The sequence below is a fragment of the Terrapene carolina genome, unplaced genomic scaffold (genome assembly GCF_002925995.2).
Source record: "Terrapene carolina triunguis isolate 2854851 unplaced genomic scaffold, T_m_triunguis-2.0 Scaffold212, whole genome shotgun sequence".
NCBI classification, from domain to species: domain Eukaryota; kingdom Metazoa; phylum Chordata; order Testudines; family Emydidae; genus Terrapene; species Terrapene triunguis.
In genome coordinates, this window is record NW_020664563.1 from 91,357 (window position 1) to 117,106 (window position 25,750).

General features: G+C 46.8%; 1 protein-coding gene across 1 annotated transcript in view; it reads left to right on the plus strand.

Moving 5' to 3' along the window:
• RGS5 (regulator of G protein signaling 5) overlaps nucleotides 1-25,750 on the plus strand; it is a 94,408-nt gene that overhangs the window by 64,169 nt on the left and 4,489 nt on the right. The window contains exons 3-4 of the mRNA XM_026656143.1: nucleotides 13,825-13,886; nucleotides 23,599-23,765. Of these exons, the coding sequence (XP_026511928.1) occupies nucleotides 13,825-13,886; nucleotides 23,599-23,765 (229 nt within the window). The remainder of the gene's footprint in view (nucleotides 1-13,824; nucleotides 13,887-23,598; nucleotides 23,766-25,750) is intronic.

The following is a 25,750-nucleotide window of genomic DNA, read 5'->3' on the forward strand; positions in this document are numbered from 1 at the left end:
CTCTCGGTTTTCCCGGTCGGGGCGGCAGATAGATGACTCAGTCCCCCTGAGGAGGGAGTCCCCGACCACCACCACCCGCCTCCTCTTCTTGGGAGTGGTGGTCGTGGAACCCCCATCCCTAGGACAGTGCATCTTTTGCCTTCCAATCGGTGGAGTCTCCTTCTGCTCCCTTCCCTCAGATGGGTCATCTAGTCCACTCTCCGCATTAGTACCTGTAGAGAGAACATGGAAACGATTGCTCACCTGTATCTCCATTGCTGGTACATGGACGCTCCTCTTTCTCCTTCTGGAGGTCACATGCTGCCAAGCTTCTTCATCATCCGTCTGTCCCTGCTGCGCCTGCTCTGAATCTTCAGAACATTGTGGCCGTAGAAGCATCTCCTGACGTCTGTCCAGGAAATCTTCATTTTCCCTTATGCAACGCAGAGTCGATACTCGTTTCTCCAGACCTCGAACCTTCTCTTCCAATATGGAGAGCAGCTTGCACTTTGTACAGACAAAGTCGCTTCTGTCCTGTGGAAGAAAGACAAACCTGTGCAGGTTACAACAGCTGATTGCTCACCTTCCATATCACCTTCCTCTTAAGAGCTTCCTCAGCTGTTGCAAGAACTACTCAGAGAAACCAGCAGATGAAAGCCTCAGTGAGCTCTCTCCAGGCGAACTCCCAGGCAAACTCCCTCTGTTAGCCTCTGCTGTTCGTCCATTAGGACCTGGTATTTTCTCCACATTATAATACATATACACTGTAATAAAGTAACCTAGACATCTTTTTTTTGATAAGCTAAACAGATTGCATGTCTCACAATCAGGCATTTTCTGCAGCCAGTGAATCATTTTGTGGCTCCTTTCTGCACTCTCTCCAATTCTTCACCATCCTTTTTAAAATGTGGACACCAGAACTGGATGCAGTATTCCAGTATCACTCATCAATGCCGCATACAAAGAGAAAATCATCTCCCTGCTTCTGCTCACTACTCTCCTGTTTATACATCCAAGGATCGCATTAGCCCTTTTTGTCACAGCATCGCGCTGGGAGCTCATGTTGAGTTACTTGTCTACTATGAACCCTAAATGCTTTTCAGAGTCACTGCTTTCCCAGACACAATCCCCCATTCTGTAGATATGGCCTGCAGTCCTTAATCCTAGATGTATGACCTTACATTTGGCTGTGTTACAACACATATGAATACATTTGGAGGGGCCCAGCTTACCAAGAGATCCAGATCACCCTGTACGGTTTCCCTATCTCATCATTATTTACCATTCCTCTAATCCTTGTGTCATCCGCAAACATCAGTAGTGATTTTACATTTACTTTCAGATCACTGACAAAAATGTTCAATAGTGCCATGCCTAGAACTGATCCATGTGGAAACCCACTAGAAATTCCCCCACACAATGATGATTCCCCATAGAATCATAGAAATGTAGGGCTGGAAGGGACCTCGAGAGGTCATCAAGTCCAGCCCCCTGCACTGAAGTAAACCTAGACCATCCTTGACAGGTGTTTGTTCATTCTGTTCATAAAAAACTTCTAATGATGGGGATTCCACAGCCTCCCCTGGAGCCTGTTCCAGAGCTTAACTACCCTGAGCTAGAAAGATTTTTCTAATATCTAATGTAAATATCCTTCCTGCAGATAAAACCTATTACTTCTTGTCCTACCTTCAGTGGACATGGAGAATAATTGATCACAATCCCCTTTATAACAGCCCTTAACATATTTGAAGACTGTTATCAAGTCCCCCTATAGTCTTCTTTTCTCAAGACTAAACATGCCCAGGTTTTCTAACCTTTCCTCATAGGCCAGGCTTTCTAAACATTTTATCATCTTTGTTGCTGTCCTCTGGACTGTCTCCAATTTGTCCCCATGTGACGGGGCAGCCCCGCCCCGCACTAGCCCCGGCAGCGTCAGACCAGTATCTCTGGCGGCGGAAGTCCCACCCCGCTCGTACTGGGCATGCTCCAAGTGCTCTGGGAGTATAAAAGGAGGGAACTCAGCTCAGTCTGGGCTGGCGGCTGCAGGGGAAGGACCTAACTGGGAAGCTCCTGCGGAGGACCAGCCACCACTCTTGACGTTGCTGGGAACTGAAGCCTCTCCTGGCCGGCACGACGCTCTGCTGCGGGAGGAGCCCGAGGAGGCGACTGGACCCGGAGACCCACGGAGAACCTAGAGACTTGTGGGAGACCCCAACTCTCATGCCGGTAGGAAGCGACCCGGGGTGTGTGTGAGACAGACTGGTACCTTGCCCCTGGTAAGCCTCAGCGTGTTTCAGTAGGACCCCTCCCCTGCTGAGCCCATGGCAAGGTCCTACAGCACGGTAAGGGGCAATTCTATGGACTCTGGCCACTAGGCTGTGCTACCCCGTAACCAGGAGCAATTCTATGGACTCTGGCCACTAGGCTGTGCTACCCCATAACCAGGGGCAACTCTATGGACTCCGGCCACTAGGCCATGCTATGCTGCAACCAGGGGTGTGAACCCTCACACGCCATCTTTCCTGAAATGTGGTGCCCAGAACTGGACACAGTACTCCAGCTGAGTCCTCACCAGTGCCAAGTAGAGCAGGACAATTAGCTCCAGAATTTTGCATATGGCAATCCTATTAATACACCCCAGAATCATATTAGCATTTTTTTTGCAACTTTTTTGACTCCTATTCAATTTGTGATCCAGTATCACCCACAGATCTTTTTCAGCACCTAGCCAGTTATTCCCCATATTGTTGTTATGCATTTCATTTTTATTTCCTAAGTAAAGTATTTTGCAGTTGGCTTTATTGAATTTCACATTGTTGAATTCAGACCAGTTCTCCAATTTATCAAGGTCATTTTGAATTCTAATCCTGTTCTCCAAAGTGCTTGCACTCCTTCCCAGCGTTATGCCATCTGCAAATTTTATAAGCATATTCTCCATTCCATTCCTGAAGTCATTAATGAAAATACTGAATAGTACAGGACCAAAGAGTGATCCCTGTGGAACCCCACTAGATACATTTTCCCAGTTCAACAGTGAAACATTGAAAGACCATATTCAAAGAACAATTATCAATCAGCTGTGCACCCACCTGATAGTAATTTCATCTAGACCAGAGTTCCCTAGTTTGCTTATGAGACTCTCATGTGAGACTGTGTTAAAAGACTTACTAAGATCAAGATATATCATGTCTACTGCTTCCCCCCTATCCCGATAGGCCAGTAACTCTGCTCCATCCTACCCAATTCTCACCCCTCTACAGCCCTGTCAGACTGCATACCCCTGCTCCTCCTAACTGCCTGGGTGCCATTGAGGGAGGGCATTGAGAGCACAGGTGAGATAGTGCCCAGCACCACACTGCACTCCAGCAACTGGGAGTAGCAACTGCAGAGGTAAGTCTTTGGAGGATGGTGCTTGTGCAGTCCAGTCACATGTTGGATTCATAAGGGGATGAAGCATGCTCAGTGCAGATGGAATCTTTGGAGAATTTAGCTGCCAAAACTCTAACAAGTATCTACTAAGTATTTGCAAATGGCATTTTCTAAAAGCATATAACTACAGCAAAATTGTGCAGATTTTCATGGAGACAACCAAAGCCATCTCTCTGACACCAGGGTGATCCCTAGCTAAATTTCATATCACTGCTCCAAAGCACGAAGGCACAAGAGCTTCTCAAAAAACAGTTTTGACAACTTTAGCATGTTTTCCCTAATATTATTAATAGAATCATAGAATATCAGGGTTGGAAGGGACCTCAGGAGGTCATCTAGTCCAACCCCCTGCTCAAAGCAGGACCAATCCCCAACTAAATCATCCCAGCCAGAGCTTTGTCAAGCCTGACCTTAAAAACCTCTAAGGAAGGAGATTCCACCACCTCCCTAGGTAACCCATTCAGTGCTTCACCACCCTCCAAGTGAAAAAGTTTTTCCTAATATCCAACCTAAACCTCCCCCACTGCAACTTGAGACCATTACTCCTTGTTCTGTCATTCTCAGAAACTATTGAATTGTTTCAGATGAAACTTCCCAAAAGTATGCAGCCTAAGGCAGACAATTGGCATTGAAAATTTCAGCCCAAATGGTTAAAGTTTAACAAAGCTATAAGCAACAGAAGACAGTCTTATAATGGGAAGTGTTGGATAACCTTAACCACAGGCAGCACTTCCAGCCCTGCCTGTAAGCAAATGAGCAAAAAGTCAGTGGGTAATATTAGATGATTTATTCCAGTAAACTCGCACACTGGCCCCATTGCATTGTTTGCAGTCCCTGCTCCTGAGCCCCTTCCTCCCGTTTCCCTTCTGTGCTTGCCCATGTGGCCTGAATATCTGCTGCATTTTCTAATCTGCTGGATTAGGTGAGCCTGATTGCAGTCAGGACCATGGCTGGGCTGAGTCCATTCTAGTGTAAAGAGTACACAACACACAATCTCAGGGAACGCCCCCAGCACAGAGTACCTTCTCAGCAGGAATAGGTGCAGGAGAAGAGGCCATGCAGGCTCCGCACCCTTTCCCCAGTGCAGCGGTGGTGCTAGGGCATTTTCATAGACTCAGACTTTAAGGCCAGAAGGGACCATCATGATCATCTAGCCTGACCTCCTGCACGTTGCGGGTCACAGAACCTCACCCACACATGAAATAGAGCCTAACCTCTGGCAGAGCTACTGAAGTCCTCAAATTATGATTTAAAGACTTCAAGTTACAGAGAATCCACCATGTACACTAGTTTAAACATGCAAGTGACCTGTGACCCATGGTACAGAGGAAGGTGATAACCCCCAGGGTCTCTGCCAATCTGATCCATGGTAAAATTCCTTCATGACCCCAAATCTTGTGGACTCTTGGACCCTGAGCATGTCGGCAAGACCCACCAACCAGACACCTGGGAAGGAATTCTCTGAAGTAACTCAGAGCCCTCCCCATCTAGTATCCCATCACCAGCCATTGGATATATTTGCTACGAACAATTGCAGAGAGGCCACTTGCCATTGTAGCCAGTTTCATCATATCATCCCCTCCATAAACTCATCAAGCTCAATCTTTAAGCCAGTTAGGGTTTTCAGCTCCCCCTTCCCCTGCTCCCCTTGGAAGGCTGTTCCAGAACTTCACTCCTCTGATGGTTAGAAAACCTTCATCTAATTTCAAGCCTAAACTTGTTGATGGCCAATTTATATCCATTTATTCTTGTGTCAATGTAACGCTGCCAGACCCCGGTCGTTGGCGGGCCAAATCAAACCTGGAATCTCTGGAGCTTAGTGCATGGGCCTCTACCGCATGAGCTAAGGATTGGTCCTGCTTTGAGCAGGGGGTTGGACTAGATGACCTCTTAAGGTCCCTTCCAAACCCTGATATTCTATGATTCTCTGAAAAGCCAACTGGCTGTTAGCTAAGGCTGTAGAGCAGACTCATTAATTGCTCTCTAAGTGGTCTCGGTGCCACTAGATGGGACAGAGCACCACACCCATAAGGTTTGTGGGTTACATACTTCCCCTAGCTGAGGAAGTGTGTACAGAGCTTCAGAGTCTTCCCAGTTGGAATTCCGGACGAGCCCCCACTCGGTGCCACTAGATGGGACAGAACACCACCCGCATGAGGTGTGTGGGTTACATCAACATTAGCGCTTAACTTGACTCTTAACTCTTTTCCTTCCCTGGTGTTTATTCCTCTGACATATTTTTAGAGAACAATCACATTTTCCTCAGCCTTCATTTGGTTAGGCTAAACAAGCCAAGCTCTTTGAGTCTCTTCTTGTAAAGCAGGTTTTCTATTCCTCTGATCATCCTCATAGCCCTTCTCTGTACCTGTCCCAGTTTGAATTAATCTTTCTTAAACATGGGAGTCCAGAACTTAGCACAGTATTTCAGATGAGGTCTCACCAGTGCCTGGTACAACGATACTAACACTTAATTATCTCTACCGGAACTACCTCACCTGATGCATCTTAGGACTGCGTTAGCCTTTTTCATAGCTGCATCACAATGATGGCTCATAGTCCTCCTGTGATCAACCAATACACCTAGGTCTTTCTCCTCCTCTGTCACTTCCACTCCAACATCCCCAGCTTATAGCAAAAATTCTTTTTGTTAGTCCCTAACTTTGCATTATGAAATTTCATCCCATTTCTATTATTCCAGTTTTCAAGGTCATCCAGATCTTCTTGTATGATATACTGGTCCTCCTCCATATTGGCAATACCTCCCAACTTTGTGTCATCCACAAATTTTATTAGCACACTGCCACCATTTGTGCCAAGGTAAGTAATAAAAATATTAAATAAGATTGGTCCCAAGACAAATCCCTGAGGAACTCCACTAATAACCTCCCTCCAGCCTGACAGTTCTCCTTTCAGTATGGCCCGTTGTAGTCTCCCTTTTAACCAGTTCCTTATCCACGTTTCAATTCTCATATTAATCTCCTCCAATTTAACTAATAATTTCCTATGTGGAATTGTATCAAATGCCATACTGAAATCCAGGTAGATTAGATCTACTGCATTTCCTATAACTGATTTTTTTTAGACATCTTCTCTTTCAAAATTTGTTCTAAGATCTGCATACAACTGAGGTCAAACTAATAGGCCTGTAGTTTCTCAGATCATCTTTTCCCTTTCTTAAATATAGGAACTATATTAGCAATTCTCCGGTCAGATGGTACCACTCCCAAGGTTACAGATTCATTAAAAATTCTTGCTATTGGGCTTGCGATTTTATGTGCCAGTTCCTTTAATACTCTTGGACTGAGATTATCCAAGGCCCCTGATTTAGTCCCTAAGATATTTGAGGTTGACTTCCACCTCTGACATGGTAATTTCTATATCCATATCCTCATTTCCATTAGCCATCCTGCCAATACGCCTAATCTCCTCATTAACCATATTAAAACTAAAGCAAAGTATTTGTTTAGATGTTTGGACATACCTAGATTCTTTGATCTCCTTGTAGGCTTTCTGCTTTCTATTAATCACCTGTCTAAGATGTTTGTTCATTCAGCTTGGTATGCAACCCTTCCCTATGATTTTTCCCCTCCTTGCTTGGGATGCAGGCTTCAGAAAGCTTTTGCAACTTTGACGAAGTAATTCCAAGCCTCCTCCACATTCAGATCCTTAAGTTCTTCAGCCCAGTCCACTGCCCTAACTAATTCCCTTAATTTTTTAGTTTGCCCTGTTGAAATCAAGGATCTATTTTTTTTTTTTTTTTTTTGTTCAGCTCATGATCCCTCAAGGTTATCCCCTACACCAGTTCTTCTATAAAGTCCTCACTACTCACCAACACCAAATCTAAAATGGCATGACCCCTTGTAGGTTCAGTGACTATTTGGTGAAAACATCTGTCAGCTATCACATCCAGGAAAATCTGGGCCCTATTATTTATTATAGACTCATAGACTTTAAGATCAGAAGGGACCATCATAATTTAGTCTGGCCTCTTGTACATTGCAGGCCACACCCACCCACTCCTGTAATAGACCCCTAACCTCTGGCTGAGTTACTGAAGTCATCAAATCATGGTTTAAAGACTTCAAGTTACAGAGAATCACCATTTACACTGGTTTGAACCTGCAAGTGACCCATGCCCCATGCTGCAGAGGAAGGTGAAAACCCTCCAGATCTGCCTATCTGATTCAGGGGAAAATTCCTTCACAACCCCAAATATGGCAATCAGTTAGACCAGTGGTCCCCAAACTGTGGGGTGTGCCTTTCTTGGTGTGTGTGGAAGAACATTTGGGTGGGTGCAGCGGGGCTCAGGCCAGCCTCCACAGGGAGAGAGTGTCACCTAGTCCCACTCTGTCCCCAGTTCCACTCTGTCCCCACCCCAGCTCAAGCCCTGTCCTCAGGGCCCAGCTCCTGGCCCAACTGTGGCTCCACTCCTGGCTCTGACCTTGGCCCCGGATCCCAGCTTCACCCTCAGCTTCTGGCCCCAGCTCTGCCCCCCCCCCCCCCCGGCTCCCAGCCTGGCCTCGGGCCTCAGCCCCTGGCTCCTGAATGTGGCCTGGCTCCACTTCTGACCTCGTCTCTGGCTCCAGTCTTGGCCATGGCTCCACTCCCAGCCATGGCCCCAGCCATAGCTCTGGCCCCGACTGTGGCTCTGGCTCCTGACAGCAGCTCCCAGGAGTGTGAGAAAATTACATTAAGGGTGAGGGGGCAGAACTTAAAAAAGTTTGGGGACCACTTAATTAGACCCAGAGCATATGGGCAAGATCTACCATCCAGACACCTGGGAAAAATTCTCTGTAGTAACTCTGAGCCCTCCCAATTTAGTGTCCTATCACTAACCATTGGAGATATTTGCAGATTGGCTACATGCCATTATAGGCCATCCCATCATACCATCCCCTCCATAAATTTATCAAGCTCAGTCTTGAATCCAGTTAGGTTTCCACTGGAAGCTAGCCCCAATGCTCCCCTTGGAAGGCTGTTCAAGAACTTCACTCCTCTGATGGGTAGAAACCTTCATTTAATTTCAAACCTTAATTTGTTGCTGGCCAGTTTATATCCATCTATTAGTAGCATTTGTTCTCCAGTTGATATCTGGGAAGTTAGTCTCCCATAATCACAAAATTCCCAGTAGTGTTTATTTCATTAAAAATTCATATTCAAGAGGTCTCTATTCATATTCAAGTCAGATCCTGGTGGGGGAGGGGGGTGTCTGTTGCATATCCCAAGCACTATCCCAGGGAAGTCTCTGGTAGCTTTCTTCCTCAAAGTGCTCTTGACCCACACAGATTGTTTTATCCATGCTATCACTTCTAATTTCTTTAGTCTACCACATCATTAATATACAATGCTGCTCCACCATGTTTACCTTTTTTTTTCTGTCTTTCCTGAACAGCACATACCCTTCAATTCCTGTACTCCAGTCATGCCTACTATTCCATCATGTTTCTGTTATCCCTATAGTATCTGGTTTCACCCTCAGTAGTTCTAGTTCCCCCATTTTGTTCCCCAGGCTCCTTGCATTGGTGTACAGACATCTTAGTTGCTGGACCCCACTCCCTTGTGAAGTTTCACCCATGCAGAGATTTTTCCCCTCCTCTCTTGGAGAGAGTTTTATCCCTTAAAAGCGTTGCAAGAACAACATCTTTCAATGGAGTGCCTTGGTTTGGTAAAACCCCACTTTCTGTTCCCAACAGGTCAGCTGGATGGACTCCCCCCTCCCGGAGATCTGACCCCCAGTTTTCCCTTAAAACCTAATCCACAGGAGAGAGGTCTGGCATTTTAAATGCAGACTTTTCACCCTCCTCCTGGGAAAGATCCTCCCTACAAAAGGTGGGCGGAATCTCTGGCTCCCCCTCACCTTCCATCTGGGCTTCCCTTTCGGGGCTTCCCTCTGGGTCAGACACTCCTGTGTCCCCCAAAAGGGAAGGTGATCCTGGTCTAGCTGTGGGCTCACAGCTACCAGCTATGGCAGACCCTTCACTGGCCAGCAAAATTCCCCCCTTTTCACTCAGGTTGGGCTTGCTTCCAGCTACAGAGATCTTGGGGTCTGTTCCCACCACAGTGGTCACCAGGACCCCAACTTCCACCTTTGGGACACACGCCTCTGTGCACTCCAGGGCAGGCTTTGCCCCGTGCTGACCTTCAACTTCCTGGCAGTTAGCAGCTGGAGTGGCCCCCCGTTACAAAGTGATACATTCTCCTCCCCCGGGGAGATGATTACAGGACAGGAGCTGGCTTTGTCCAGCCCCTCCCTCTGGGACTTGCCTGGAGCCCTGGGGCTACAGGAACTGGCCACAACCATCCCTGCCCCCAAATCTGCATTCTTTACTGCTACAGAGGAATCTAAGAGACACCCTCCTATTCCCCCAGCAGTCCATTTGACTTCAGCCCCCCTGGTGCTTTTAGCACAAGATTCCGTCTCACTGCTAACCAACCCTGGGACAGATTCTGCCACATTAAAGAAATCATTCCCCAGTAGAAATGGTGCAAAATTGTGTGCCACCGTTGCAACTGTCAGTTCAGCCTGCAAACCACCAGTTTGCATGTGTACTTTAGCTAAAGGTGCAAGGACTTTGTAACCTCCCACTAGTTCTAATTCTGCCATTTTACCTGGCAACAAATCCTTCTCCTGGATCAGGTCCCTCCTGACCACAGAAATCTCAGCACCTGTGTCCCTCAATCCAAGAAGCACTTTACCATTGATTTTAACAGCATGCATATGCTCATTGCTTGGTTGTGTGGAAGCAAGCTTTACAAATCCTGTGTGGAAAGAGGCAGCAGCTGGGCTCTGAGAAGTAGCAGTTTTATGTGTTACTTGCTGCTTGTTCCCACTCAGCAAGGGACACTTATTCCTCAGGTGCTCAGTGGACTTACAATGATAGCACCTCTTGGGCTCCCTCTGCTTGCACAGGAAATTTGGGACGAGTAACAGGGGAATGGGGAGGTGAACGCCCAGCCTCCTTTTTCCCAGGGATAAAACAGTGATTCTGCTTTCCCCCAACCCTGTACCCCTCTGCCAGTGGTTTGTTTGTTTGCAGCTTGTGCTTGCTCATAAGAGTCTGCATACCCAGCTAATTGACCCACTGCATCCACCTTTTTGTCCCACAAATACTGTTTTACGTCATCACTGCACATATTCAGGAATTGTTCCTGAGTAACCAAATCACACATTTCTTCCAAGCTTGTAATGCCTTTCCCCCTCACCCACTTATCTACCAAATCTCTCATTTCATTTACATAAGCCACATTGCTCAATCCAGATTCCCTCTTAAGACTCCTGAATTTAACCCTGTAGGTTTCAGGTGTAACCCGAAACTGTTTCAAAACCAGTTCCTTAAATTTACCATAGTTTGAGGCATCATCAATAGGCATCTTATTGAATATGTCCAGAGCTCTGCCAGTCAATTTTGCTATCAATGTGGTCATCTTTTGATCTTCAGGGATGGCATGGACGGTGCACAGTCTCTTAAAGGTGATGAGATATTCAGCAATATCACTGGATTCCTAATACTGTGGACACAGTTGCTCCCATTTGTGGATTTTTGGGGAAATGGAACCAGCAGGTGGAGGGTTTTGTCTCTTCAACTCCATAACAGCCAGTTCATGCTTCTGGGCCTCCCTCTGGGCCTCCATAGCTCTCTTGTAGGCAACCTCCCTCGCTGTTTCTGCCTCCATAACACTCTTGTGGGCAGCTTCCTCTGCCTCCACCCTTGCTGTTTCTGCCTCCATAGCTCTCTTGTGGGCAGCCTCCTCTCTCTCCATCAGTCTTTTATGTTCATTTTCTTTCTTCTTTGCTTCCAGTCTAGCCAGCTCTAGTTTAGTTGCTGCTTCACTGGTAGTCATTTTCCTGCTTTCTTGTGCTGGGCCACACCCCCTCTGCAGTTCACTGAAACTGGGATGCACTCAGCTCAGGGGATTCTTAGTCAACAGAGACTTTCCCAGAGCCCAGTGTTCAGACTTTATTTTGCTTCCTTTTCTGTCCCTACTTCCCTTGCCTGAAATAAGCAAACAGAAAATAACAAACCAGTAACCACTTTGTCTGTTCTCCAGCCACCACACTTAGAACTCACTTAAAATCACTACCAGTATCTCAAAGCAATCAGCTGTGCACAGATCCTGCCAACTACACCACTGTGACAGGTTGGATCACAGAAACCCCCTGATGTGCCAAGACTACTTCTGCCCCTGCTTTCCCTGCCAGCTCGGGACCCCAGCACCCTGTTATGCTGAGCCAGACACGCTCGTCTGCTCCAACAAATTACTTGCCCCAAAGCTGCAGACTTAACTGAAGGCAACTTACAGAAGTGTTCTTGTCTCTAACACTCAGATGCACAACTCCCAATGGGGTCTAAACCCAAATAAATCAGTTTTACCCTGTATAAGCTTTATACAGGGTAAACTCATAAATTGTTTGCCGTCTATAACACTGATAGAGAGAGATGCACAGCTGTTTTCCCTCCCACCCACGGTATTAATACATACTCTGGGTTAATTAATAAGTAAAAAGTGATTTTATTAAATACAGAAAGTAGGATTTAAGTGGTTCCAAGTAGTAATAGACAGAACAAAGTGAACTACCAAGTAAAATAAAATAGAACACACACAAGTCTGTCTAATACAGTAAGGAACTGAATACAGATAAGATCCTCACCGGTTCCAGAATGCTCCCTTTTACAGACTAATCTCCTTTTAGTCTGGGTCCAGCAATCACTCCCACCCCTTGCAGTCACTGTCCTTTGTTCCAGTTTCTTTCAGGTATCTTTGGGGGTGAAGAGGCCCTCTCTTTAGCCAGCTGAAGACAAAATGGAGGGGTTTCCCACAGTCTTAAATAGACTTTCTCTTGTGGGTGGAGACCCCCTCCTCTCTCCTATGCAAAGTCCAGCTTCAAATGGAGTTTTGGAGTCACCTGGGCAAATCACATGTCCATGCACGACTGAGTTCCTTACCAGCCAACCACATTCCTGGGAAAGCCCAGATGTGGATTGGTGTCTCCAAGTTCATTGTTGGCTTAAGTGTTTCTTGATTGGGCACTTACTGAGAATAGTCTTTTCTCAGGAAGCTGACCAACTGCTTCACTACAGCCTAATTAGAATCAAACAAGTATGCAGCCAATATTCATAACTTTGAATACAAAAATGATACATGCCTACAAATGGGATTAATAGATTCCATAGATCATAACCTTTACAGAGGTATGTTACATGGCATATGTAGCATACAACACATTCTAGTTATGTTATTTTTATTTATTTATATACACACACACACATACATAAGCATATTTCCATAAAGCCTTATGGGGGGCACCGACCATCTCAGCCCTTCTTATAGCACCACCGCCTGAGCCATCTGTTAATCATCATAATCTTGTCTTGCCTTTGTCCTCTAGGGACAGGTAGAATCCCATTGAAGATCACCTGAGCCTCCATTTCTTTATGCGTCTTCCCCAGCCTCCCTTGTTGCACACTGCGCCCTACCAGCCTCTGCAAACTGAAGGGGAACCCCCCCACAAAACCCACACAACACACAGAACCCCCTGTGAAAGGTCAGGAGTTGAAGGGGGCATGAAAGGGCTAGGTTCTGCCCAGCTATTCTGTGGCACTGCTACAGACCATGTGGGCCATATCAATTAGTCAGCGCAGCCCTCAGGGTGGCTGCAATCTGCACCATGGGTTTGGAAGCTCCAGGATGTGGGGGGAGCACAAGCCCCCATCTCAGTCCTTGCACTGGGCTCTGCCCTGTCAGGGATGACTGACCCTCAGTGTCTTCAAGACTCACTCCACCATTTTAAGGCTGATAAACAGATTGAGGCTGTTGCTGCTTTTTATATCTGAGGAACAGCTCTCCTTGGAGCAGCTCCTATGCTACAAGGCGCATCCAGGTCCAGCTATTCCCTGCACCCTCACAACACCCTGGTTCCCAGCAGCAATCCGTGCCAGGACCAGGCACAGTCCCAGACTGCAGCTGGGCAGATGAGCAGGGGGAGAGGGCAATGGATGCACCCAGTTTCTACAGGCAATTTTCTGCTCCGTGCCATGTATTTCCTGCACAGATTTACCACGCACCTGGTGGTTTGGATTTTCCTTTTTGTCAGTGTGTGTGGGGAAAAAGACACCTCTATCTCCCAATACAAACCCCAGCTGGCTCTCAAGGAGACTGTTTGGTTATATTTGTATGCATCTCCAGGAGGAGAGTCATATGTTTAGTGGCTAATGCCTTGTCAGGACTTCTAGGTTCTGTTCCTGTCTCTGTCACTGACTTGCAGTGTGCCCTTGGACAGGTCACTTCATTGTTCTATGCTTCCATTTCCCCTCTGTAAAAGGGGGTGATAAGGCTTGTGAAGTGTTCTCAGCTTTCCTACATTTTCATTGATGATGTGCTGTCACAATTTCAGTCTGTGGTTTTCTCTCCCTCTAGGACCTCACCAGATGAGGCTTTGCAGTGGCGTGAGTCCCTGGAGAAGCTCCTGCAAAATGCTTGTAAGTTCCCTGTGCCCCTGCAGTGAGAACAGAGATACCCTGAGCGTGAAATGTTCCCACTGGCATAAAGCAGTGACCCCTCCCTCGTGATTCCCTTTAACACCAGCCTGTTGGGGGCTTGATAGCTCCGGGGTAGGGTACAGGAGAGGACCCAGCCACTGCTTAGGGCTAGCATTTCTGCTGATGCCAAAAGGGAGTGGGACTGTCAACAAGCTGGGAAAGGTCCCCATTCCCCCCTGCATGCCCTGCTCTCAGCCTTGCATGAGCTTTCAGCCAGGGAATAGACAACTTAGCAGCAGCTATGTAAAGCTGGACAAACTCCCCAAAGTGGATTGCTTCTGTAACTTTGTGCTGTGTGTGTGATGGGTGTGAGAGGAGGTATTCTGTTGCCAGAGAAGTGTGCTGTGGCACAGCAGAGCTGGGGCTAATGTGTGGGGAAGCAAATGGGCCTTGACACAAACGTTTAATTACAGGTGGCTATTCATGCAGTGATGTCAGCATGTTCAGTACTCTGTGCAGTTCTGGTGGGGCTCACTGAACCCCACTGCAGTGATGTAAGTGGTGAGGGATCTGGGGATACAAACAGAGTCTGATGGCTCTTATGACATGCTCCTAGAGCAGCAGCAGTAGGGATGGGGAACCTTGGATTTCCCTTTTCCCCCATCTCCAGGATCACCCACATGGGGTTTCATAGTTTAGAGTCTCAGCGAGTTCTCTTGCCCTGAAGTTGTGCTGGGTTGTCCATGGACAACTCTCCCCATGCCCAGACATCTTGTCCCCAGCAGGCCCCCTTGACCAGGCCTGGCAATTCTTTCCTTGCCCTTTTCTTTGCTGAACAAGGAGCCCATTTCCCTCCCACTCCTCAGTGTCAGATGCAGCCCCAACACACACCCCTGCTCCCTGCCCGAAAAGGTAATATCACTGGCTCCTTCCCACAGATCCCATCACCCTAAGTAGTCTGGATCCTCTGCCTCTGGGGCAGCAGCTCCTTGGTCTTGTTTGAGCCAATCCCCTTCCCCTCCTGCCTCCCCTCGCATTCTACTCCCAGGCACAGCTAAGAATAGTGAGCAGAGGCCTCTGTCACACCCCTCTGCTGAGTGAAAGGGGCACTGTGACTGTCCCTCACATCTCCGCGACAGTGCAGCGTGCTGTGCTCTGCAATCCCACCTCACCTCTGCTGGGCACAGGTGAGTTAGTGATTGGATGAGGTAGGTGCATTCTTCCTGATGGTTACTGAGTCAGACATTCATGGATTCCACAGCCAGAAGGGATCACAGTGGTCACTGCCTCTGAACCCCTGGTTACAGCATGTTGCGGCATTGTTTGGACTGGACAACATTATTTTCATGAACAGTTTCTGCTTTCTGCAGGAAATTTTAACTTTTTGTCAAAAGAGAAAATGTGGAGGTTTGGGCCAAAATATTTCAATTTTCAGTGTTCAATGAAAAGGGGGGAGGGGGAAATTCAGCAATTTTTGTCAGCATTTTCCTTTGGGAAGATGGAATTCCAACCATCTGTAAATGACAGCTGAATAGCTGCTCTTTGGAAAAATTGCCTTCTTTAGTAATAGATGGAATGCATTTCTAGAAGCTCGTAAGTTCTCAGCCCTCTTGGCTATGCACCATGCAATTCTGCTCTTTCCTGTGTCCGTTTGTTCCAGCACCCCCATTCTGTCAGTGCATTCTCTGTCTTTGTTACCTGGGGAGAACAAGTCTGGGACTGGTCACCGAGCAGTCTCTGTGGTAAAGTCTGATGCCCAGATTCAGTGCCATTAACCTCCTGGCTTGTTTCTTTAATTCCCTGGCAGCCAACTGAACTAAATGCCTCTCACAAGCTCACTACTTCTGAGAGACTTAAAGGATTTTTTAAGGCTTTAGGCTACTGATTTTATATATATATATATATATATATATATATATATATTTGAAGACCACCTAGTCAAAGACTCAAAAAGTAATAACAAACAAATTTTTAAATACATCAGAAGCAGGAAGCCTGCTAAACAACCAGTGGGGTCACTGGATGATTGAGATGCTAAAGGAGCACTCAAGGACGATAAGGCCATTGTGGAGAAACTAAATGAATTCTTTGCATCGATCATCACAGCTGAGGATGTGAGGGAGATTCCCAAACCTGAGCCATTCTTTTTAGGTGACAAATCTGAAGAACTATCCCAGATTGAGGTATAATTAGAGGAGGTTTTGGAACAAATTGATAAACTAAACAGTAATAAGTCACTAGGACCAGATGGTATTCACCAAGAGTTCTGAAGGAATTCAAATATGAAATTGCAGAACTACTAACTGTGGTATGTACCCTATCATTTAAATCCACTTCTGTACCAGATGACTGGAGGATAGCTAATGTGACACAAATTTTTTAAAAAGGCTCCAGAGGTGATGCCAGCAATTACAGGCTAGTAAACCTAACTTCAGTACCTGTCAAACTGGTTGAAACTATAGTAAAGAACAGAATTATAAGACCCATAGATGAACATAATTTGTTGGAAAAGAGTTACATGGTTTTTGTAAAGGGAAATCATGCCTCACCAATCTACTAGATTTACTAATACTACTTTAGGGGGGTCAACAAGCATGTGGACAAGGGTAATCCAGTGGATATAGCGTATTTAGATTTTCAGAAAGCCTTTGACAAGGTCCCTCACCAAAGGCTCATAAGCAAAGTAAGCTGTCATGGGATAATAGAGAAGGTCCTCTCATGGATCAGTAACTGGTTAAAAGATAGGAAACAAAAGGTAGGAATAAATGATCAGTTTTCAGAATGAAGAGAGGTAAATAGTGGTGTCCCCCAGGGATCTGTACTGGGACCAGTACTGTTCAACATATTCATATATGATCTGGAAAGAGGGTTAAACAGTGAGGTGGTAAAATTTGTAGATACAGAATTACTCAGATAGTTAAGTCCAAAACAGACTGCAAAGAGTTACAAAGGGATCTCACAAATCTGGGCGACAGAATGGTAGATGAAATTCAGTGTTGATAAATGCAAAGTAATGCACATTAAAAAACATTATTAAAACTATACATATAAAATGATGAAGTCTAAATTAGTTGTTACCACTCAAGAAAGAGATCTTGGAATCATCATAAATAGTTCTCTGAAAATATCTGCTCAATGTGCAGTGGCAGCAAAAAAGCTAACCGAAGGTTGGGAATCATTAGGAAGGGGATAGATAATAAGTCAGAATATATCATATTGCCTCTATATAAACCATGGTATGTCCACATCTTGAATACTGCATGCAGATATGGTCGCCCCATCTCAAAAAAGGTATATTGGAATGGGAAAAGATACAGAAAAGGTAACAAAAATGTTTAGGGGTATGGAACAGCTTCCGCATGAGGAGAGAATAAGACTGGGACTTTTCAGCTTGGAAAAGAGATGATTAAGGGAGGATATGATAGAGGTCTATAAAATCATGACCAGTGTGGAGAAAGTAAATAAGGAAGTGTTATTTACTCCTTCTCATAACACAAAAACTAGGGCTCACCCAGTGAAATTAATAGGCAGCAGGTTTAAAACAAAGAAAAGGAAGTATTTCTTCACACAACGCAGTTAACCTGGGGAACTCTTTGCCAGAGGATGTTATGAAAGCCAAGACTATAATAGGGTTCAAAAGAGAACTAGATATGTTCATGGAGGATAGGTCCATCGATGGCTATTAGCCAGGATGGGCAGGGATGATGTCCCTAACCTATGTTTGCCAGAAGCTGAGAATGGGCAAGATGGGTAATCATCACTTGATTACCTGTTCTGTTCATTCCCTCTGAAGCATCTGGCATGGCCACTGTTAGAAGACAAGATACTGAGCTAGATGGACCATTAGTGTGACTCAATATGGCCGTTTTTATGTACTGGTTCTTTACTCTTCCATCCTCCCAGTACCCTGGTCAGTGATGCTGGTTTAGATGACGGGCTTTCTATACAAGCTTGTGGAATGCAATAGAAATGCATTAGTGGGTGAGCTTCATGGCCCTGTCTACAGATCCAGAGAAAATGATCCATGCTGGGTGGATCCATTGAAGTCAGTGACAAAGTTCTCCTGGACTGTCATGGGGCCAGTTCAGCCCAGATATTCCCTTATGCTATTTGTAACAGTTTGTCTACACTTGAAACACTACAGTGGCACATTATATCGCTTCAGTGTAGAGACTACCTACACCAATGGGAGGGGTTCTCCCATTGGCATAGGTAATCCACTGCCCTGAGAGGCAGTAGCTAGATCAATGTAAGAATTCTTCCATCGACCTAGCGCTGTCTACATGGGGACTTAGGGTGTGGATTGTTCACACCCTTGAGCGACATCTTAGGGGCGTGAACAATTTTGGCTGAGGGGGAGTGAGCCGATGGGGCGGGAGAGAGGCAGGGCAATGTCGAGGAAGCATGTGTGGAGCTGGGGGCTCGGAAGTGCTCGCAGTAATCTGCAGAAGGAAAGTGTAGGTGGGTGTCAAGGAGACCTGGGCTTGGACAAAGTGCCTTGACAGGCACTTTGGAGACCAGCTTTGGACAAGTTAAGCCGATCTAATTTTCTAGAATAGACTAAATCTCAGCCCATTATCTGGCTGCAGGACAGGAAGATTTCTGAGTTACTGGTCATTCTGTTGCTTAATGAAGCTCTGCTTCTCTTTCTCCAGGCTTGGTGCTGGAATGGGTGAGTTCAGTAGTCTGGGATTCGGGGTTATGTCAGACACATGTGCCCTGGTTTGTAACACTCATCTCTTGCTGCTTCATTCTTTCTCCAGACAATTCCCAGAGTTCACTTTCTTGGGACTGCTCTCTGGCTAACCCTGCCTTGTGCTCACTAATTAGCATGTGCTTTACTGGTGTCAGGGCAGAGGCTGTCTGGGAGCCAGAAGCCCTTGCTAACTGTTCTCAGGGCTCTGTCAGACTTTGCTGGCTGCTGAGCCCTGCAAAAAGCTCTGAAGGTCTGGGACCTGAAGACACTGAGGGTCTGTCTACACAGCAAAGAAAAACCCATGGCTAGCCCATACCAGCCAACTCTGGGCTGCAGGGCTCAGGCTGTGGGGCTATTTCATTGTTATTTAGACTTCCAGGATTGGGCTGGGGCCCTCCCCCCTTGCCGGGTCCTAGAGCCCAGACCTCAACCTGAGCCCAGACACCTACACAGCAATGAAACAGCCCTGCAGCCAGAACCCAAGTCAGCTGTCAGGGGCCAGCCACGGGTGTCTAGTTGCTGTGTAGACAGACCCTCTGTCACTTCACAGCCTCTTTTATTCTTCTTGACTTCACAATGCATTTGCAACTGCTGGAAGCTGCTGACTTCGCAGCCCTCTCGTGAGATGCTTGCCTGCCCTGGCAGGCCTTTCTCCCCAGCCAAGAGGGGAGCTTTGCTGCTGAGATGGCCTGTGGCTCTCAGCACAATACTGCACCTAGGACTCTAACTTGGCCCTGGGGCTCTGCAGGCAGAACCTGTCCAGGGAAGGCAGAGGGGAGCTTTCCTCTGGCCACAGCGGCAGTAGCAGAGGTGACTCTGTACAGATCTCACACTGCTGTTCTGCCATTATTTATGTACCGATGTTGGTGCCTGCTAACAAATCACTCATACATACCCCATTCATAGCCACACTGACACTCACACACTTGAGCCTCCCCCATCTGTGCTTTCCTTGTTGTTTTGTGCCAAGTGAAGCCCAAATGACTCAGTGCATTCACACTAGCTACCAGAATCCTTGTGTGCTTTGTCTGCCTGGACAGTGGCCCCAGAGAGATCATGGCTGAGGGGGAGCGAGTGGGTAGGGCGGGAGACAGCAGGGCAAAGCTGAGGAAGCACATGGGGAGCTGGGGGCTTAGAGGCACTCGCAGTAATCTGTAGAAGGAGAGCGTAGGTGGGTGTCAAGGAGACCTGGGCTCCTTGGGTCTCCCACAGGCATTCTTCAAGTGCCTGAATAGGGGCTCTGGAGCTTTAGTCTCTGGTTTGGGAAAGATGTAGCCAGTGCCCCTTTGTGGCCTGAAAAGCTTGAACTGTATGAAAGCTGGGAGCCAGGCTGGCAGACCCAGTGCAGGGGGCAGGAATGGAACACAGGGCACATGGGGTGGGGGGAAGCAGGGGAAGGCTGGGTTCCCCCAGTCAGTCTTGTCCAGTGATGTGGGGTATTTTCCATTTTAAATAATTTAATAGCCATGCAGGATTTTCTGTGCAGCAGCTAAATAGAACAATGGCAGCAATAGGGTCAAGAGGGGGCACAAAACAATCAGGGAAAGCGCCAGCCCTTGGCCAGGGGGGAGTGACACCTGCCCATTACAGCCCCTTCCTCTGCCACACACACACACATTGCACTTAACCTGGCTGGAGCTGCAGGAAGTATCCAGAGCTGGTTCCCTGTCAGTCCAGATGACCACGGACCCAGCTCCCCTAGCCTCTGGCTGCAGTGGGTTATTGTGGGATTTTGTCCTCACAGTGACACCCTTACTCTGTCCAGGTTCTGAGGGTGCTGCTAGAGATTATCACAATGATCCAGACAGCAAATGAACTGGCAAGGAAAGAGTAAAATAACCCCATGTGTGCAGCTAAACTCAACCATGGACCTGGGACACCTGAGCATATTAAAGGAACTGGCACATGAAATTGCAGACCCAATAGTAAGGATTTTTAATGACTCTGTAAATTGGGGATTGTTCCCTATGACTGGAGAATTGCTACTAGAGTATCTATTTTTTAAGAAAGGGAAAAAAGTGATCCAGGAATCTATAGACCTGTTAATTTGACCTCAGTTGTATGCAAGGTCTTAGAACAAATTTTGAAAGAGAAAATAGTTAAAGACAGAGAAGTGAATGGTAATTGGGATAAAATAAAACATGGTTTTACAAAAGGAAGTTTGTGCCAAATCTCTTTCTTTGAGAAGATAACTGATTTTTTTTTTTTTTAGACAAAGGAAATGCAGTAGATCTAATCTACCTGGATTTCAGTACAGCATTTGCACATAGGAAATTATTAGTTAAATTGGAGAAGAGATTAATATGAGAATTGAAAGGTGGATAAGGAACTGGTTAAAAGGGAGACTACAATAGGTCATACTGAAAGGTGAACTGTCAGGCTGGAGGGCGGTTACTAGTGGTGTTCCTCAGGGATCAGTCTTGGGATCAATCTTATTTAACATTATTACTTACCTTGGCACAAATGGTGGAAGTGTGCTAATAAAATTTGTGGATGACACAAAGTTGGGAGGTATTGCCAATCTAGAGGAGGACCAGAATATCCTACAAGAAGAACTGGATGACCTTAAAAACTGGAGTAATAGAAATGGGATGAAATTTCATAATGCGAAGTGCAAGGTCATGCATTTAGGGATTAACAATAAGAATTTTTGCTATAAACTGTGGATGTTGGATTGGAAGTGACAGAGGAAGAGAAAGACCTGGGTGTATTAGTTGATCACAGGATGACTATGAGCCGTCATTGTGATGCGGCCATGAAAAAGGCTAATGCAGTCCTAGGATGCAGCAGGTGAGGTATTTCCAGTAGAGATAATTAAGTGTTAGTATCGTTGTACAAGGCACTGGTGAGATCTCATCTGGAATAGTGTGTGCAGTTCTGGTCTCCTATGCTTAAGAAAGATGAATTCAAACTGAAACAGGTGCAAAGAAGGGTTACAAAAATTATCAGAGGAATGGAAAACCTAATTTGTGAGAGGAGACTCAAAGAGCTTGGCTTGTTTAGACTAAGCAAGCAAAGGCTGACGGGAGATGTGATTGCTTTCTATAAATACATCAGAGGGATAAATACCAGGGAGGGAGAGGAGTTAAGTTCAGTGTTGACACAAGAATAAATGATATAAACTATCCATCAACAAGTTTAGGCATGAAATTAGATGACATTTTCTAACCATCAGAGGAGTGAAGTTCTGGAACAGCCTCCCCAAGGGAACGGTGGAGGCAAAAAAACTAAATGGATTCAAGACTGAGCTTGATAAGTTTATGAAGGGGGTAGTCTGACGAAACTACCTACAACATGTAGCTGATCTGCAGCATGTAGCAGCAAATGTCTCCAATGGCTGAAGATGGGACACTAGATGGGGAGTGCTCTAAGTTACTACAGAGAATTCTTTCCCAGGTGTTTGGCTGGTGGGTCTAACTGATTGCCATATTTGGGGTCAGGAAGGAATTTTCCCCTGGGTCAGATTGGCAGAGACCTGGGGGGTTAGCCCCTTCTTGTGCAGCATGGGGCAAGAATCACTTGCAGGTTTAAACTAGTGTAAATGGTGGATTCTTTGTAACTCAAAGCCTTTAAACCATGATTTGAGAACTTCACTAACTCAGCCAGAAGTTAGGGGTCTATTACAGGAGTGGGTGAGCGAGGTTCTGTGTCCTGCGATGTGCTGGAGGTCATACCTGATGATCACGATGGTCCTTTATGGCCTGGAGGTCTCTGAGCCCAGCTTTGAAAAGGCTTAAAGAGAAAGGGCCGGACAGGAATTAGCTTCTGGGAGAAAAGGTGCATGCACAAGAGCCTGTTGAAAATTTCCAAAGGACTAGTGTATTCACTGAAAAATACCAGTTTGCGTTAAGGAAGGTGAATGGTGTTTGTTGTGGACAAAAAACAAACAATGCCCAACCCCTCCAAATATTTCATTGCGACATGTTCAAAATATAACACTTCAGTCCCACAGCACTGCCAGCCAGGAGCACAAGGGGACCCCCCGCACCCTACAGCACTGCCAGCTAGATGCACGAGGGGAACCCCACCCCACAGCATTGCTAGCCAGGCACACGAGCGGACCCCCATCCTACAGCACTGTCAGCTAGGCACACGAGTGGACCCCCTGCGCCCCACATCACTGCCAGCCAGGCACACGAGGGGACCCCCCATCCCACAGCACTGCCAGCCAGGGGTACGAGGGGAACCCCTACCCCACCCATAGCACTGCCAGACAGGGGCACAAGGGGAACCCCCAATCCCACCCCACAGCACTGCTAGCCAGGCTCACGAGAGGAATTTTTGACCCCTTCCCATATGTTCTTTCCACTCCTGTACCATCTCTCCCTCCCTCTCCCTGTGAATCAAGCACAGACTTGCACACATAAATGCACTCAAATGCATTCTGGCACATCCATTCTGCTCCCTGTAGCTCCCCCCCACCCCCGGACTTGGGACATGCAGGAGAGAACTCCAGGAGAGGCCCAGGTTGTTGGTTTGGGCCCTTGCAGAGACAGGAGCCAGATAGGAAATTCAGATCTGGGTTCAGATGTGCCATTTCCCCAGGGCTCAGGGTGTCCCAGAGCAGGAATGCCAAAGTCAAGCACCCGAACAATGCTGGGCTTGTTTGCTGAGGACCTAAACATGTCCATAACTGAAAAGAGCTTGTGTGTGAGGTGAGAGAAGATTGGGTTTGGATTCTGTGATTGTTCACAATGTACGTAGAGCTTGAACATCTCGGGGTTCTGTGGTGCTAATTGCATGAAGGGATCACTGTGATCAGACACAGCCTCACAGGTCAGCACGACATGGTCTTTGCTCTGTGCCATGTCATAACATGGTGATATGATCTCACATTGTCAGTGCAAACACCTTGAACAAAGGTTGGGTCTGGCAGAGCTGGATGTGCATGGTCTGGGACGTCTCCATTTCCCTTCCACTCCCAAACTGCCCCAGCCATGTCAAATTCATTTCTTCCAGCTGATTGTACTGGGGAGTGTGATGTTGAGAGTGTTTCCCAATTTTCTCTCTGAGCAGATGGGCTTGCCAGCTTCAGGAGCTTCCTTAGATCCGAGTTCAGTGAGGAGAACATTGAGTTCTGGATTGCCTGTGAAGAATACAAGAAAATCAAGTCCCCCACCAAGATGGCTGAGAAGGCCAAGAAAATTTATGAGGAGTTCATCCAGACGGAGGCACCTAAAGAGGTCAGTCCAGTCAGAGGGCGATTGATGTGGAGAGGGATGGATACATGACACAAGTACTGATAGCACCAAAGCAGGTTGCTCACACTGTGCTCACTTGAAAGTCACATTGGCATCTTGTCTAAACCTGAAGAGCCATAGAAAATGTGCAAAAATTGGAGCAGATTCCAACCACCTGTTCTACAATCCAGAGGCATGGCCAATGGAGCCTGCAGCTCCCAGCATGCAATTCTGCATTGGTGCAGAGAGAAGGGTCACTGCGCTCCATGCCTGGTGGCTGCACTTTGGTCACACCAGCTTCCATTCCTCCCTAGAGCTAGTGAACTGGCTTATGTTCCTTACCAGTGTGAGAAATGTGCATGTATTTAGGTATGTTGTGACACCAGCAACAGCTTTCACTTTATAGTTTACCTGTCTCCCGCAGACCAGTCTTGCTCCATCCACACTGACATCTCACCTGTCTCTCTGACATCTCTCAGGGAAATCTAACACAGCCTAAATGGAGCTCTTCATCTTCCCCCAAGCCCTTCCTTCTCCCCACTGTCACCCCAGACTACATCCCTCGCTTCCCTGTCACTCATATTGGTAATCAGCATGTCACTTTGACCTGGCCCTCACTCAGACCCACACATCCAAACTGTGTCTAAACCTCACTGCTGTGGCCCCTAGGACACTGGGAAGACCCAGCCTTTACCTGCCTATAAAGCTGATCAAAGCTCTTGTCCAAGCCCCTTGCATCTCCTGCCTTGATTATTATGATCTCTTCCTCTTGGACCTCAGGCCTCCAAACTAACACTCAGCTATTCAAAATGCTGCTGCAGGCCCATCTCCTAACCCACCTACTCCCTCTTTACTTCCCTCCCTTTGTCCTGTCTCCAAGCACAAGGCTTGTCTCCACCTTTCCCCTCCATCTCTTAGCCCCATCCGGGAGATCTCATCATTTCCAGCAGTGCCGGGACAGGTGCAGGAAATCCACTGATCTCCTTCTTGTGGAGAAACCCTATGGCCCAAAGAAACAAAGAGTGGGAAAAGGCAAGACAGGCGACCTGGGAAACTGCAGAGGAGATGTCACAGTTGCCCCTCTGATGTCTTGTCTCGATGTGTATTCCCACACACAAACTATGGCAAGATGATGTTAAAGTTGAGAGTTCCTATTGGTAGTTTAAGGGAAACAACATTACAACAATGTCACAATTATCCCCAGACTAAGTATTAATCCATGGCGAAAAGCTATGGTAATGCATAGTTATGGTTGCTTGGTGATATGTTGTCCCATGGCAGAAAGCTCAGTTGCACAAAACTTAAATGTCTGAAAACCAGGAAATGCACAGTTAAGGAATCCCATGCAGCCTTACCTCTGCCCTGTCTCAGCAATATCCGAATATGACCCATTGACACATATACCTTTCATCTGCCAATTCCACAGTTGATGAAATGTACGAGTGCTTCATCTCCATTTACAACCCACAGGATTGGTTAGCAGTAGGTTTAGAGACTCTCACCCACAGGATTCCAGCTGACACTCGACATACCACCAGGCAACCTTAACCCTGCATCAATGTAGTTTTTTCCCCATTTAATTTCCTTTTTTTTTTTTTAAACAGGAAAAGATGTGGCTGGTAGGAGTTAGTAGTTATTTAGGCAGTTGTACATATGTCCCACAGTTAACATACTGAACCATCCCCCCCAATACACATGCATGTGCATGCACACACACCAGTGGGGTCCCACCAGACCTGCTTTGGCACACTTCCCCAGCCATGTCTCTGTACCCAGCCCTCCACACCACAGGCACAGAATGCATCTCCTTGAAGTCCTCACTCCCTGGTATGCAAACGTCTATTGCAATTACCACCCCGTACATAACCCAACTCACATTCAGTGCCTGGAGCAAGGGACAGCTATGGTACAGAGCAATGATATTGGGATGCAAGATCATTGGGATGCACTGGCAGAGCTGGGGATGCAGGAGGTTGGGGTGCGGGGGG